Consider the following 15,212-nt stretch of genomic DNA (forward strand, 5'->3'; position numbering starts at 1 on the left):
CTCCAGCTTTATCCAGCTGCATTCTCTTCCCTGCAGCTGTATGACTTTGCAGCCACAGACGAAGCACCGTGTGCCGTGGCTTTCCACCCCACCTGGAAGATCCTGGCCTGTGGATTTGACAGTGGGACAGTGCGGACCTTCAGCTTGGCCGCCTCCAATCTCCTGCTGGAGCACAAGTGAGTGTTTGGAGTGGGAACTACGCTGGGTCTCACTGGGTGTCCTGGTGATGGAAGAGCCACAGGGATGGTCATGGACCTTGACAACCCTCAGGTCCCAGCTGGGTGGGTTTGGACAGAGGCTGTGCTGAGGCTCTGGGTGATGAAAGCCTGACCTGTGAAGGCCATGAGGGCTTTCTTTGTGACTTCCTGGGGGACAGCAGTTGGAAAGAGCTTGTCCTAGAGGGCAGCTGAGCAGGGAGACCTTGCAAGCCTTGGTGCAGGAAGCAGAGGATGCTCCAAGCGGAGAAGGGAGCAGGTTCCATCCAGGCTGGAGCACTGCTGGTTTGTCCAGTAAGTTGGAATGTTGGTTGTCCTGGGCTGTTGCAGCTGTGAGCACAGTGGGGTCCTGTCCTGCCCCTGATTATTTTGCTCTGGGTTCTTCACGTTGCACTCCATGTCAGTACTGTTTCCTCTGCCTCTGATTTTCTCCTCCCTTTATCCATCTGTTCTTCCTTTCAGGCAGCACCGCGCTGCGATCACCGGGCTGACCTTCTCTCCTGACGGCAGTTTCATGTTCAGCTCCTGTTTGCAGGGCACTCTGGCTCTCTACAAGTGTGTGGCACAGAAAAGCCACGTCCTGAGGGTCCTGGGTAAGACTCTGGGATTGGGTGTTGCCTTTCTTCATTTCTTTTATTATCACAGACACCAAACTCAAACCACACTCAGTCTACTCAGAGAGAGATTTCCCAATGAACCTGAGCTGTGTCATTTCTCCCTGTGCTGGGCGTTGCTGAGCCACCTCCAGTAACGGGGGCAGTTCTGGTGCCCTTGTTTAGACTGGATATTGGGAAATTTCTTCCCTGAAAGGGTGGTCAGACCCTGGCACGGGAGTCCCCATCCCTGGAGGGATTTAAAAACCATGTGGATGTGGCACCTGGGAATGTGGGTTAGTGGTGGTGTTGGCAGTGCTGGAGGAACAGTTGGACTCGATGATCTCAGAGGGCTTTTCCAACCAAGGCCAACCTATGATTCTATGATTCTTAATGCTTCTGTGATTTTATGATTCTGTGATTTGTGTTTGTACCTTCTGTGTGAGCAAAACCCATTGAAAAAAACAATTCCTTAACTGTCCTGGTTCAAACCCCGTCAGCCTGCTTGGTGTAACGATTTCATGAATGTTCTGGAATCACAGGGATTTATTCATGCTCAAGCCCTGACTCTTTTCATTCTGTGCATGTGGAGTTTAATTTATTTAAAGTGGATTTTTGCCCTAACCCTGTCTGCAGCAGAGCTGCTCTGTGCTGGTGGAGAGCTGGAGGCAAGGCAGGGGCCAGGCAGTTTGGAAAAATTAGTGTCACATTTAATGTACACTTTGGAAATGAGCTGTGGCAGCACAAGCTTGGGCAGGGAAAGGGAGCTCTGCTTTTTATACAGTGCAGTATTTTATAAAGATATTTATCCTCCCCCAAGAATTGTGCAGGAGAAGGAACAGGGGCTCAGAGGGATTAGGGAGTTTGTCCAAAGTCACCCAAGTTTGGGGTCAGTGCTGCAGCTGGACCTTCATGTGTTGATTCTGCTCTGAAACTGTGTCACTGCCTGGTCACATTCCAAGGACAGACAGTGGAATACTGATGGTGGAATAAATACAGGGAATTGCTGTGATTTCAGCCATTTTTAGACTTTTGGGTCTGTGCCCTCTGGACTGACATCAGTGTGGTGGGGTTCAGCACTGACCTCATTCTGCTCAGGGTTCAGCCAACCAGGCTGCAGCTCAGATCTCGCATTCATAGCTCCGTGTCACATAAAAAAATAAGCTCTAAAATCAATCACACTTTGGGTGTGCAGATAAATTTTGTAGCATCTACAACACAGGTTGCTTCTTTCTCAGGCCAGAGCGTTAACCTTAACAAAGCTGGTTCAGAGGAGAAGCTGCAGCTGCTGCCCAGCAGCAGCATCAGAGTGAGGGTGGGCTTTGCTCCTCCCTTCACCCTCCCTCGTACTGTGTCCCCCAGGAAACGTGGTGGCCCGGGATGCTGGGAGCGGCTGGGATGCGCTGGTGGTCAGTGGGGACAGTCACCTCCTGGCCTTCGTGGGGCCCTCCAAGTACGTGGTGACCGTGATGGAGGCCTGTTCTCTTGATGAGGTACCAGGGGCTCCCCTCCTTCCTGGGGAGGCTGGGGAGGGCAAATTCCGTAGGCTGCATCAGGTGAGATGGGTCAGGGCACTGGGCACCGGCACTGTTGGAGAGGGCCTTCCCTGCAGAGCAGGGAGTTTACAGTGAGGTTTGTTTTCCATTCTTAGAAATAACAAAGTCAAGGTTTCTTCTCCTCTGGCTTTGTTCCCCTCTAGAAAGATGATTTGCAGGGGTGCTGTGTAGACTGTCAGCTCCCACCTCTCGCTGTGAGCTGCTCTCCCAGGCATTGCCTGGACCTGAAGCCTCTCATTAGGTGGAAGGGTCTGGGGAATTCTGTAGCCTCGTGTTAGGAGCATGTGAGCAATCCTGAGGCTCCTGCAGCGTTTGTTGATAGCTCCTTGTTTCACAGCTGCTGAGGGTGGACATCAGCGTCCTTGACGTGCACAGCACTGACTTGGACTCTGCAGTGAGGGTCTGCTTTGGTCCTGTGTCTCGGGGGGAGCTCCTGGTATCCACCTCTTCCAATAAAATCCTCGTGCTGGATGCGAAAACAGGACGGCTGGTGCGAGAGGTAGGATGCTGAAATTCATCCACTGAGCTCTCATGTGGGGTTTGGGCATTTCGTGTCCCTGTGGGAGGTTAAATGAGAGAAAAGCTCATCCTGGAGCTCACAAGCTTCAAAGAAACATGAGTGGGAAGCCTGCAGTTATCCTGGTGTGTTTGGGCTCAGGATGAGCCTCAGCTTGTCCTTGTTTTCCGTACTGTCACACCCCTGTTCTCTTGCTGGAGTGTAAATAAGGGTATGAACTAACTCAGTTAAAGCTGCTGGTGCCTCTTCTTGTCCTCAGGTGTCCCCCATGCACAAGCTGACGTGTTCTTCCTTGGCACTGAGCAGGGATGGCCAGTACCTGCTCACTGCTGGTGACAAGGTCATCAAAGTGTGGGATTATCGGATGCGCTTCGATATCAACTTCCAGGTACCACCCACAGAGGGATGGAAGGGGTTGGTGATGCATTTCTGAATCCCTGGAGAAAAGAGTAGCAAAAGGTGTCTGACAGTTGGCCCAGTGTCTCTAGTCCCAGTTTGCCCAGCAGAGAAATGCAGCCCTGTTCCCACATTGTAAGAACACCTGGCACTGGGCACAGGCTGGGGCAGCCAGACCCTCTGCAAAGGACAGGGGTGGGTGATACCTCTGTGTTAGGGACAGGACCACACAGAGAAGAAAATGGCTCCCCCAGGACTTCAGGGGTAGCATAAGACTTTGTACTCTTCAGCTTTTGCTCCCTTTCCCAGATGAGTGTGTTCAAGGTTGATCAGCCGTAGGTGTGAGCACTGTAGGTGTGGCAGATCCTCTTCTGGATCTTCTGCTGAGGCGTGTAGACTCTGGCCATGCAGGGCAGAGAGTGGAGTAACCCTTCGTGTGGGGATGGGGAAGTTCAAGGTGTGCATCCTCCAGGTGTACGTGGGCCACTCGGAGCCCGTGCGCCAGGTCGCCTTCACCCCGGACCAGCAGCACGTTGTTAGTGTTGGAGATGCCATCTTCCTCTGGGATTTCCTAGCTCCAGTTGGAGCAGGGTCACCCCCAGCCAGGTAAGTGCAGCTGTTGGGCACTGCCTTCCCTGCCTCCCCCGTTCCCCCCAGCCCCATCCCTGCTTGTTGTAACACCAATCTCCTCGCCTTTCCAGGGCTCGTTCCCCCGCATCTGCTGGGCTGCCAGGACCAGGTGAGTTGTGCTGGTTGGCAGGTTGGCAGCTCTTCCAGAATGTAGGGCCTGGGGAGTTCAGTTCCTTCCCTCAAGGAGTCAGGTGTTTGGGACCAAAGCAGCTAATTAGCCCCAAAGGACAATCTCAAATTAATTAGCACCTCTCAGTGTGCGTAGGTGGGGATGTTCTGAGCAGAGCCACTCTGGATTTTCTTGTAGGTCTTTCAGCCTTTGTCTTCTGTCTTTTCCTGCCTCCATCTCCTCTGTTTTCTTTCTCCCTCAGTGTATCTCTCTCTCTGTCCCTCTCTTTATTGAAAGACAGAGAAGTGGCTTCTCCTGTGTAGGAGGAAGCTGGAGAAAAGCACTTGGAGGAATTGCCATCAATCCAGGAGGATGAGAGGAGCTACAAGGGGTGAAGGAAGTTACACAAAGCCTTTTCTTTTCCCAGAAGGCAGCTCTGAGAAGCCAAAGGATGTCTCTGAGACCCCTAGGCAGACGGTGCCTCTCCCATTGCTGTCCTCACCCCCGTGTTTGGATGTCAGCTCTGCCCACCAAGCAGGGTATCAAGGTAAGAGGAACTGTTTGCAGAAAAGGAAAACCTTTGGTTTTGGGAAAAAATTCCTTGCCTAGTTTAGCATCATTCTTGGAGCCATCCCTGCCCTTGATCCCTTCCAGCAGACTGACAGACCAGTCTGCAATTCGTTCCCCTAAGCTGGAAAAAGCCCAGAGGTGCTGGGATTCAGCACCCCTTTATCCTCTGCTCTCCTCCACACACTGAGCTGCTGGCACAGCTTCTCTGAGGGTTGTGGTAAACACCCTGTTGGCCATTCCCAGTGGGAATTGTCTGCTTTGCCCTCCACCCTAACAGCTCTTCTGTTCCACACGGCCAGAAATCAAAGGGTCAGGCACACATGAAGTGGTCCTGAGGGACAGTGATGGCTCCATCTTCCCACTAATTTTTCTCTTCAGGTATTTTCTCTGAGTTGGACAAAGAGGAGGAAGCAGGTCTGCCAGGCAGCAGCAGGATGGTGGCAAACAGAGACAAAGATGCCTCAGTCTTTGTGGTGGAGTCAGACAGGAACAAGGAGCTTGCAAGGCCCAGAGTGAGGCAGGAGAGCCCAAGGTCTCCTGAGAAATCAACAAATGGTAAATCAGGGTTATTCCCAGCTTGTACAGAGCTTGTCTCCTTCCTTGTGCACAGGCCTGCATGGCAGCTTGGTCTATCCCAGGAAATGAAGGAAGGTCATCATTAATATGGTCCAAGAGACCCAGACTCATGCTCTGAATTGTGATCTGAAGGGCAGCAACACGTTCCTCAGGGCTCTTCCTTGGGCATGACCTACTGAGGGAAATCAGTATTGAGGGAAGCTCATGCTGGTGCCCAAAGCTGCCTGTTTTCCTGGCCCTTTCCCTGCTGCTGCTTCCAGGCACACCAGAAGCCTCTCTTCACCTCAGAGCCAGTATCATCTCTAAGAGGCACGTTCCGTTAAATCCAGCTGCAATTAAAGCTCCTAATGCCTCTATTAATAGCAGCACAGCCTCAGAGCTGCAGCAGAGCGTGGCGACCTGCCAGGAGCAGCAGCTGCCTGTGCTCATTCCCGGCAGGACCTGTTGGAAAAGCTTCAGCATAAAACTGTGCCTCCAGCGCTCCTTTGAAGTCCTTTTTTGGGGCTGTGGGGCTTGTGGTTTCACAGCACGTGGCTTGGGTGCCCTTAGGATTTTTGCAGTGTAGGGAATGGCTGGAGCTGTGTCAGGGCAGGCTCAGGGTGGATCTCAGCAGAAGGTTCTTCCCCCAGAGGGTGGTTGGCACTGAACAGGCTCCCCAGGGCAGTGGGCACAGCCCCAAGGCTGCCAGAGCTGCAGGAGCATTTGGACAACATTGTCTGGGACACGACGGGATTGTTGGGGTGTCTGTGCAGGGCCAGGAGTTGGATTTGCTGATCCCTGTGGGTCCCTTCCAGCTCAGGATATTTTATGTGTGACACTGCAGTCTGATTTTTGCCTCATGTGTGCACTGTACACAGCACCTGAATGGACAGCAAGCCACAGCCTGGGTGCTGCTCCCAAACCACTCCCAGGAGCAGTGTCCCATAGGTACCTTTTTCTTCTTTGCATGGCAGAAGCCAGGAAGGGAACCAAAACTCCCAAGTCACAGTGCTCCGTCCGCCCAGATTCCTACCGGCATTTCACTCCTCGCTTCAAGGCATCGGTGCTCCCCCAGGTGAGAGCTGTGCCTGGGCTGGTTACCTGGTAAAGAACAGGCATTTGGGGGCTGAGGTTTTCCAAATAGTTCCCATTTTGTTCTCTGCTTGGAGGCAGTTTGGAAAAATATACCCCTGGGCTGATGTTCAGTGAGAAATCCTAACACTGATTCCCAGTTCTCCCCTACATGCAGCTCTTTCCAGACTAGTGAAAAGTGAGTTGTGCTCAACTCTTTTTCTGTTCCCTGAATCTGCATACATTTTTATTCAAAAGAATAGGAATGGCATGTGCTATTGAGAGTGAAAGATGGGTGAGCAATGGAATGATTCATCATATTTGTGAGCAGCTGCGTTGGCAGAGCAGGCTGGAGAAGGCCAATCCACAGAGTGGAAGTGAGGAGAGACATGGCAGAGCTCCCGCTCTGTTAACAAACACACCAGGAATGAAACAGAAGCTTAGCTCGGCCTTTCTCTAAGCTCTGCTGTTAGTGCTGGGACAAGAACTACGTCCAGCTTGCCCGCTCAGCTCTCTCCTCTGTCCTCCCACCTGGCAGCATTTTTCACCCTGGTTCTCTTTCTATTGAAATATCTACACATCCAAGCCAGCAAAACCCATGGAGCTCTTTCCCAGTGGGATTAGCAGCTGCTCCTCGGCTGGGCACTTGCTGCCAGCCTGTTCTATGCCCCATCTGAAAGCATCTGTGCCTGGCTGTGCTGGGGCAGTATCTCTTTTGGATGTGGAATTGTGCCCTTCAGTATTCATCAGTTACGGAATTGTGTGAGGGTTGGTATGAATCTGTATGGGATGTGTGTCTGAGGACGTGTGTGTGTTTGCACACTCACTTTTTCCTACGTGGGTGCTGATGCACCTGCCCAGGCCATACTTCTAGAGCTTATTTTAAGCCAGTGTCTGTTTTTCTTGCAGAGTTTCCTGTCTCCTCCAGCAGGCAGTGAGGTCTTGAAGCTGAAAGCAGTGATCGGCTACAATGGAAATGGCAGAGGGAATATGGTGTGGAACCCAGATACAGGTACACTGGGAATGCTCTGGGGGGTGGGATGTGTTACCCAGAGTGGTTGTGGCTACCCCATCCTGGGAAGTGTCCAAGGCCATGTTGGATGGGGTTTGGAGCACCCTGGGATAGTGAAAGGTGTCCCTGCCCATGGCAGGGGGTGGGGTGGGATGAGATGAGCTTTAAGGTCCCTTCCAACCCAAACCATTCTGGGATTCTGTTATGATTCTAGGAGTGTGTACTGAACAAAATTATGATCTTTTGGCTGTTGGGATCTTTGCTCTAACACAGGGGTTCTTTGTGTTGATAAAATCCAGTCACTCTTTGCTGTTGGTGAGCATTAGTTGGTGGGGCAGACTTGGGCTTCAGTTGTTGAGTGGAGAGAGCGGGAGAAAAGCTCACAAAGCCCATTGTGCCTCCTTTCTCCAGCTGGAGCGATGCCCAACAGCTTTGCTTTGCTCAGGTTAGGGGAAGTGAGATCTAATCCCACTCCCAACCTGACGCTGACGAGCCGTGCAGAAGAGTCAGCTTTTACGTATTAATGAATCATAGAATTTTCCACGTGGGTTGTGGTGGGGGCTGGATGTGCAGCCTTTCCATGAAAACATCCCCTCTCCTCCTCTGCTAGGCTTCTTCGCCTACTCCTGTGGCTGCATCATCGTGGTTGAAGACCTGCACTCGGGGTCCCAGAACCACTGGCTGGGCCACGCCGAGGAGATCTCCACGCTCGCCCTCAGCCACGACGCCCAGGTACGAGGCCCTGCTGCTGCCCAGGGCTTGGGCTTATCCCTGTCACGTTGGGCCAAAGGGATGTCACAGATTAAAATCCCATTTGTCAGTTCTTCCTGCTGCCTGGAGGCTGTGGAAATCGTTTTGGAGCGTAGTTGTCTGTTGTGCTGGCTTAGCGTGGCAGTGCCTCACCTCAGGGAGGGGCTGGAGTGTGTCCAGAGGAGGGAACAGAGCTGTGAAAGAGGCTGGAGTGTCAGACATATGAGGCAAGACTGAGGGAGCTCAGCCTGGAGAAAAGGAGGCTCAGCAGGGACCTTCTCACTCTCTGCAACCCCCTGGCAGGAGGGGGAAGCCAGGGGGATTTGGGCTCTGCTCCCAGGGAACAAGGGACAGGACAGGAGGAAAGGGCCTCAAGCTGTGCCAGGGGAGGGTCAGGTTGAGCATCAGGAGGAATTTCTTCCTGGAAAGGGTGGTCAGGCATTGGAAGGAACTGCCCAGGGAGGTGGTGGAGTCCCCAGCCCTGGAGGTGTCCAAGGAACGACTGGATGTGGCACTCAGTGCTCTGGGCTGGGGGACAAGGTGGGGATCGGGCACAGGGTGGACTCAATGACCTTGTGATTCTGTAGAGGCTGCTCCCTTCCTCTGGGTGATGCTGCCAGTCCCTCCTGCCACCAACTGAATGGTTGTTCTCACAGAATTCTCCATCTGCCAACCATATCCCTTTAATCTGGGACTAATCTCGCTAAGACTCGTCAATGAGCATTCTCTAATTACTCACTGAGGTCTCAGTGACAATGCACTGTTCTGTTAGGTTCTTGCCTCTGCCTCAGGGAGGAAGGATGGAGACTCCCACTGTCAGATCTGCATCTGGAGCATCCCGGATGGGGCCTGCACAGCAGAGCTCTTCCACCACGAGACACAAGTGCAAGCCATGGCATTCTCTCGGGATGACAGATTCCTCGTCACCATAGGTGAGCACACCTGTAACACCAGCTGTGGGTGCAGGAGACAGCTCATGGGAGCACTAAATACCTCCCAGGTGTGTATGAGGCTCGTGGGTATGAAGCTGTTTTGTGGTGTCCTTGGGACAGTGGGTGAAGCTGCACTTTCCTCTCCTGACTCACTAGTGCTTCTTAAACCCTGTGTGAGTGGTTTGTGGTTACGGTATTTACTGCTCAAAGGGAAGGACCTTCTTCTGGGCTTGTTATTGCTGCTTAGGTGGAATTGGATAGAAGTTAGCAAGGCTTCCAACTGCGAGCCTCCTGCCAGGCAGCCATGCCAGCACAGGATGGACACTCAAGCTGTCTGTTTTGTTTAGGCAGGGGACATTTAAAGGACAACATGCAATTAGCAAGCCCTTGTTTTGCATGAGATGGGACCTGTGGAGCAGGCAATACGCTTGCTGTGGGCTGGTGAGCCTGCCCTTGGAAAAAAAAAAGCAGGCTTTGCTGGAGAGAAAGAGAGCTGTGTGCTCTTCATGGAGCATCAGGGCAGAGGAGCCCTCCTCTTCCAGCTCCAGACTGAGCTGCAGGAAGGGAACAGCTAGAAGTCTCCACTGGGCTTGTGGAGCCTGGGAAAGGCAGCAGGAGAGTGTGTCCTCCAGAGCTGTCTGAGAGCTGGGGAATTTGCCATCACCGAGGCCAGTGCCTTCTGCTCCCACCCAGCTACAGTGTCCTCCACTAAGGTCAGCTCCCACCTCACCTGGCAGAGGTGACATCCCTTTCTTATTCACTACCTGGTTAGCCCTGAGTGCCCAGTGTCACTGGAGGGTTTGTTTGGGTGTGCAGTGACTCCTGAGGATGCAGAAGCAGCAGAAAGGTTGCTGTGCCTGCTGCAATCCCAGCCCACCCCGCTGCCAGGACAGGTCTGCTGCAACCTCCAGCATGAAGTGCTGGGCCAGTTCTGCCTGACCTTGACTCAGTCGAGGATCTGTCGTGTCATGCAGCTTTTGCTGAGCACATGAGGAGTTGTGTCCGTGCCTGGAGCAGAGTTTGGGATAGCTGTGACCGAAGAGCTGGATGAGGAAGTGACACAGCCCATGTGTGTGTGCAGTGTGGATGCTTTTGAGCACCTCGAGGCTGCAGGATTCCTCCTGTTTTTTACGTTCTCCTCAGGGGACTACAGTGACCAGACCATTGCTTTGTGGAGCACCTACACTTACCAGCTCCTCCTGTCCACTTGTGTCTCGGAGCCAGTTCACGACGTGGCTTTCAGCCCTGTGTCTCACCAAGACCTAGCCTGTGTGGGGAGAGGAGCTGTGATGTTTTGGCTGCTGGAGCAGCAGGGAGCTGCTGTCAACCTCAAGGTTAACCTCCATTTGACGTTTCCAAGTTTATTTTTAGCATCTCTGACTTCTTTTCCAAGCCCCTGGTGAGAGCAATGGAAGCTCTGCCCCCACGGCTCTGTGAGAGCTGAGGATTTCATGTGGCTTTGGCTGTCCATGAGAGCCTTTTGGTTGTCTTTGAGACATTACCTGCATGAATTGAGGGGAGGAGGAGGGGTTTCATTCCTCATGTAGGTAAGAACCATATTTATTTTGACATCCCTGTTGTCTGTGCTCTGGCAGGTTCATCAGGCCCCTGCCCCGGACGTGCTGGGGCTGGTGGAGCTCACCTCTCTCTGTTATGGTGCCAACAATCTTCTTTACAGTGGGACCAACTCAGGCCAGATCTGTGTGTGGGACACTGAGATCAATTGCTGCTTCATGACGTGGGAGGCCGACGAGGGCGAGATTGGTGGGTCAGGGAGTCAGGGAGGTCAGGGAATGTGCTGGGAATGAAGAGCTGTGAGCTTGCACAGCTCTGCTTTCAGCTCTGCTCAGAAAACCAGCTTGCTGTGTCAGATGCAAGATGGGTGGGGTGGCAATGGATCTGTGACCTGGGTTTCCTTGGGGTCCTGGGTTCCCTGGGGAGTTCACCTTGTTACATATCATAGAATCATTAAGGTTGGAAAAGGCCTCTAAAATCATCAAGTCCAAGCATTAACCCAGCACTGCCAGGCCCACCACTGAACCACGTCCCTGAACACCACAACCACATCCCCATGCTTTTTGAACACTTCCAGGGACAGTGATTCCACCGCTGCCCTGTTCCAAAGCTCCTACACACCCCTAGTCTGTAAAACACTGGGTACTGGCTGTAGAACCTCAGGGGCACGCTCGGGGTGATGGCTGAGGGCAGTGGATGTTCACGGGTGCCCCCCATCCCCCTGTGCCCCCCAGGTGTGCTGCTGTGTCGGCACGACAGGCTGCTGAGCGGCAGCAACACGAAGCGCATCCGCCTGTGGGCAGTGGGCAGCGTGCAGGAGCTGAGGCTGAAAGGGCCCGATGCCAGGTAGGCGGTCGTGGCCCCTCCCCTGGCAGGTGTCAGCCTTTGTGCACCTCCCAGGACCTGTCTGAGAGGTGGCTCTTCACAGACAGACGTCGCCCTGCTCCTGTGCTCCTCATCCTTAGCTTTTCCTCTCCGTCCCGCGGCTGCTGATTCTTTCTCTCTGGATCTTTTGACTGAATTTTTGCCTCAGGTAGCTGAACCCTCTTAATACTGGAAGTGGGTGGAGTTTATCGTGCCTGAAATTTGTGTCAGTAGTTTGTAGGAATTCCTTTAGGAGAATTAGGGAAAATACATTGCCTTTGTTTCTTCTCTCACATTTATTGCATCCCTCATTTTCTTTCTTCCCTATAAAAGATGGTTGCAGCGCAAATCATAGAATTGTGGAATGGTTTGGGTTGGAAGGAATCTTCAAGACCATCCCATTCCAAAACCCTGCCATGGGCAGGGACACCTTCCACCAGCCCAGGTTGCTCCAAGCCCCGTCCAACCTGGCCTTGGACACTTCCAGGGATGGGGCGGCCACAGCTTCTCTGGGCAGCCTGTGCCAGGACCTCCCCACCCTCACAGGGAGGAATTCCTTCCCAATATCCCATCTAACCCTGCCCTCTGGCAGTGGGAAGCCATTCCTCCTTGTCCTGTCCCTCCAGGTCCTTGTCCAAAGTCCCTCTCCATCTCTCCTGGAGGCCCTTTAGGCCCTGGAAGGAGCTCTAAGGTTTCCCCAGAGCCTTCTCCAGACTGAACACCCCCAGCTCTCCCAGTGCAGTGGGAGTCACTGATCCGTAGGCAGGGGCCCTTCCCTGAACTGGGCTCACTAAGAAATTGCCTTTAAAAGAAGCAGAATGGCTGTTCCAACATCTGAGCCCGTCCTTCTCCCATCCTCCTCCCCTGCAGGTCCAGCTCAGTCCTGCTGGAGCATGAGATCACCCTGGATGGGACGATCGTCAGCGCAGCCTTTGACGACTCCCTGGAGATGGGCATTGTGGGCACCACGGCAGGAACCCTGTGGTACATCAACTGGCTGGAGAGCACCAGCATCCGGCTCATCAGCGGCCACAAGAGCAAGGTCAGAGGGGCTGGGCCAGCTCTGAATTTTGCTGGTGCTTTGGGATATCTTTATGCTACAGGAAAAAGTGTTCAAATGGTAGAAGAGAAGGAATTTTGTGGTGCACAGTGCCTGCTCCTACCTCTGGGGTTAGGTTTGTTAACCCCTTTGGGGTTAGGTTTATTAACTGTTTGGGTTTCCTGCTTTCCATGACAAGCCCAGCTGTCATCGAATCATAGAATTTTAAAGGTTGGAAAAGACTTCGAAGATCATCAAGTCCAGCTGTCAACCCAGCACCATCACCATGTTCACCACTAAACCAGGTCTTCAGGTGTCACATCCACACATCTTTTGGTGTGAGCACCTCCAGGGATGGTGACTCCACCACTGCCCTGAGCAGCCTGTTCCAGTGCTTTGCAACCCTTTCAGTGAAGAAATACTTCCTAATATCCAGTCTAAACCTTCCCTGGTACAACTTGAAGCTGTTTCCTCTCATCCTGTCAGCCCACAATTTAAGCCCAAACCCAAAGCACCCACCTTCCTTTGTGTTCCATCTTGCCTGATGTCTCCCAAGGGTGGGTAGAGGGGCAGAGGAGCTGATGTGCTCTGGGCTGTGGCACCTTTAGAGCCCCTCTTGCCCTCTGTGTTCCTGGTGCAGGTGACCGAGGTGTGTTTCAGTCCTGACGAGACTCACTGTGCCACGTGCGGGGAGGATGGCAGCGTCAGGATCTGGGCTCTGAGCAGCACGGAGCTGGTGGTCCAGTTCCAGGTGCTCAACCAGGTCAGTGTTTGTGGTACATCATTCCCTTCCTTTTGGCACAGGGAAGCATCCACTGTGTCGCCTCTGGTTCCTTCGCAGAGCTGCCAGTGCCTGGCCTGGAAGCCTCGTCCCGTTGGGATGTGGGGAGCTGAGAACCAGCACGTGGTGGCTGGGTACAGTGACGGCACCATCCGCGTGTTCAGTGTTTCCAGGACAGAGATGGAGCTGAAAATGCACCCCCACAGCGCTGCACTGACAGCAATCACCTACTCCACGGATGGTGAGACTGCCCAGGGTCACAGCAGGGACGTGACCCTCGGGGAATGTGGCTTGGTGCCGCCTGGGTTACCCTGACCTCCAGCTGCTCTGTGTCCTGGCCACCTGCCCAACACCCTGGGGCCGGGGAGAGCCACAGAACTCGTCTCAGTGAGCTTTGGTGGCTCTGCCAGCTGAGCATGTGGTGAACAGGAGATGGGAGGTGTATTGGCAATGGAATAACAAAGGGGGTTGGGTACAACAAACCCTTTTGTGCCCTCCTGCTTACGATCTACCGTGGCTCTTCTTCAGTGTAGAGGTCTCATGGGTGTCTGAGACATCTCATCTTACTCAGCCCTGGACTGGGATGTTCCCAGCCTTTCACAGTGTTTTGGGACACTGATATCCCATGATCTTGGACCTTTCTCCTCTTGGCTGTTCTTCCCAAGTGTCCCATTCTTTTGTCTCCTTTCAGGAGAAAGGATCTTATCAGGGGGCAAGGATGGGCTGGTGGCTGTGAGCAGCCCTCGCACTGGAATGACTATCCATGTCCTGGCTGACCACAGAGGCTCCCCCATCACTGTTCTCCAGTGCACCAGGAAGCAGGTGAGACCCCACAGGAGCAAATCCTCATGTGTCACTGCACAGCTGTGGGAAGCAGCATGGTCAGTGTCTGCTTCCTTGTCCCTTGCTTTCCCTCTTCAGGCCCCCATCCCCTCCAGTAACTCCTGATCACTTTTTCCAGGGATATATTATTTGTGCACCAGTGGGATGGTTTTAGCTCCTCCTTTGTCTTCCTCTTCATGAAGAGTTTTTTTCCTTTGTGTAGCAGAATTGGGAATAATTTTCCCCAAGTTCTCAGGCTGTACAATCATCCACGCTGTAAGGCTGTGTTCCCTTGTAATTCAGACCGAGGAGATCCAGAGTGCCAGTGTTGTGTTTGTGTTCCCCTAGTACCACGACTTCGGGGTGGAAGGGGGGGAGCTCTGGCTGGCCACCAGCTCGGACCGCCGGGTCAGCGTCTGGGCCTCCGACTGGCTCCAGGACAAGTGTGAGCTCCTCGACTGGCTCAGCTTCCCGGCTCCTGCCGACCCCGAGGTGAGCCTGGCTCCTGCCAGCCCCTGCCTGCTCCTGGCGCGGGGCTTGGCACCAGCAGACATAGAGGGGGGATGCACAGGGCTCTGGCAGAGACAGTGTTCTTAGGAACGTCATCTCTGTTAGTTCTGCTCACAGAGTATCTTGTTAACAAACCTTCTTTGGTACTGCTACAATTGCTTTCCACACACAACTGTCCCCAAGCACCGACTTTTAAGCATGAGGAGCCCAAAACTGCACCTGCAAAGAGCTGACAGCCCTGTGCCAGCAAACCAGAGCACAGGCAGCCGTGAGCGCAGCGTGCAGGAGGGGGAGAGCTAATTAGGAGTGTGCTGCTTGCTCTGACGCTCTTGAGGAGCATGAATATTCCAAGCCAGGAGCGCCACGACAAGTTCACAGAGCCAAGTACTCAGCCCTGGGTGTCTGGGCTGCTTGGCAGAGGCCTCTGGCTCCAACCCAGGGTGAGGTTTGGGCAGCAGGACAACTGCTAGAAATGGAGGAAGGATCTGTGTTGGAGAGGATGTGGACATGCTCCCTGGTGACACTGGCAGGCAAAAGGAGCTTCCATACAGCAGCTGGGTTCTGTCAATGTTTCTTCTTTTTCTTTCGAAAACGTTGGATTTTCTTTGGAAGGAAACCCCCCACAGCTCTCCCCAGAGTGAGAAGGATTAATCTTGCATCTACTACTCAAGATCTGTCTTCTGGGCCCTATTTTCTTGTGGTAAACCAATCCATAACCCAATCCCACCTTCAAGCCCCTGCAGCAACATCTCCAGTAGAAATTCAACCTGCTGGA

At 53.3% G+C, this 15,212-nt stretch overlaps 1 protein-coding gene across 1 annotated transcript in view; it reads left to right on the forward strand.

Annotated features, from left to right (window-relative positions):
• Positions 1–15,212, forward strand: part of WDR90 (WD repeat domain 90) — a 30,388-nt gene that overhangs the window by 13,063 nt on the left and 2,113 nt on the right. Inside the window, exons 19-39 of the mRNA XM_027906818.1 lie at positions 37–176; positions 678–808; positions 2,171–2,301; positions 2,702–2,863; positions 3,141–3,269; positions 3,750–3,883; positions 3,979–4,016; positions 4,444–4,563; positions 4,965–5,141; positions 6,116–6,216; positions 7,122–7,224; positions 7,835–7,956; positions 8,747–8,906; positions 10,050–10,240; positions 10,502–10,670; positions 11,156–11,267; positions 12,156–12,327; positions 12,965–13,087; positions 13,166–13,346; positions 13,797–13,927; positions 14,276–14,419. Of these exons, the coding sequence (XP_027762619.1) occupies positions 37–176; positions 678–808; positions 2,171–2,301; positions 2,702–2,863; positions 3,141–3,269; positions 3,750–3,883; positions 3,979–4,016; positions 4,444–4,563; positions 4,965–5,141; positions 6,116–6,216; positions 7,122–7,224; positions 7,835–7,956; positions 8,747–8,906; positions 10,050–10,240; positions 10,502–10,670; positions 11,156–11,267; positions 12,156–12,327; positions 12,965–13,087; positions 13,166–13,346; positions 13,797–13,927; positions 14,276–14,419 (2,871 nt within the window). The remainder of the gene's footprint in view (positions 1–36; positions 177–677; positions 809–2,170; positions 2,302–2,701; positions 2,864–3,140; positions 3,270–3,749; positions 3,884–3,978; positions 4,017–4,443; positions 4,564–4,964; positions 5,142–6,115; positions 6,217–7,121; positions 7,225–7,834; positions 7,957–8,746; positions 8,907–10,049; positions 10,241–10,501; positions 10,671–11,155; positions 11,268–12,155; positions 12,328–12,964; positions 13,088–13,165; positions 13,347–13,796; positions 13,928–14,275; positions 14,420–15,212) is intronic.

This window comes from Empidonax traillii, unplaced genomic scaffold, assembly GCF_003031625.1.
Source record: "Empidonax traillii isolate 1590-97213 ecotype Southwest subspecies unplaced genomic scaffold, ASM303162v1 scaffold1361:size121931, whole genome shotgun sequence".
Lineage (NCBI taxonomy): Eukaryota > Metazoa > Chordata > Aves > Passeriformes > Tyrannidae > Empidonax > Empidonax traillii.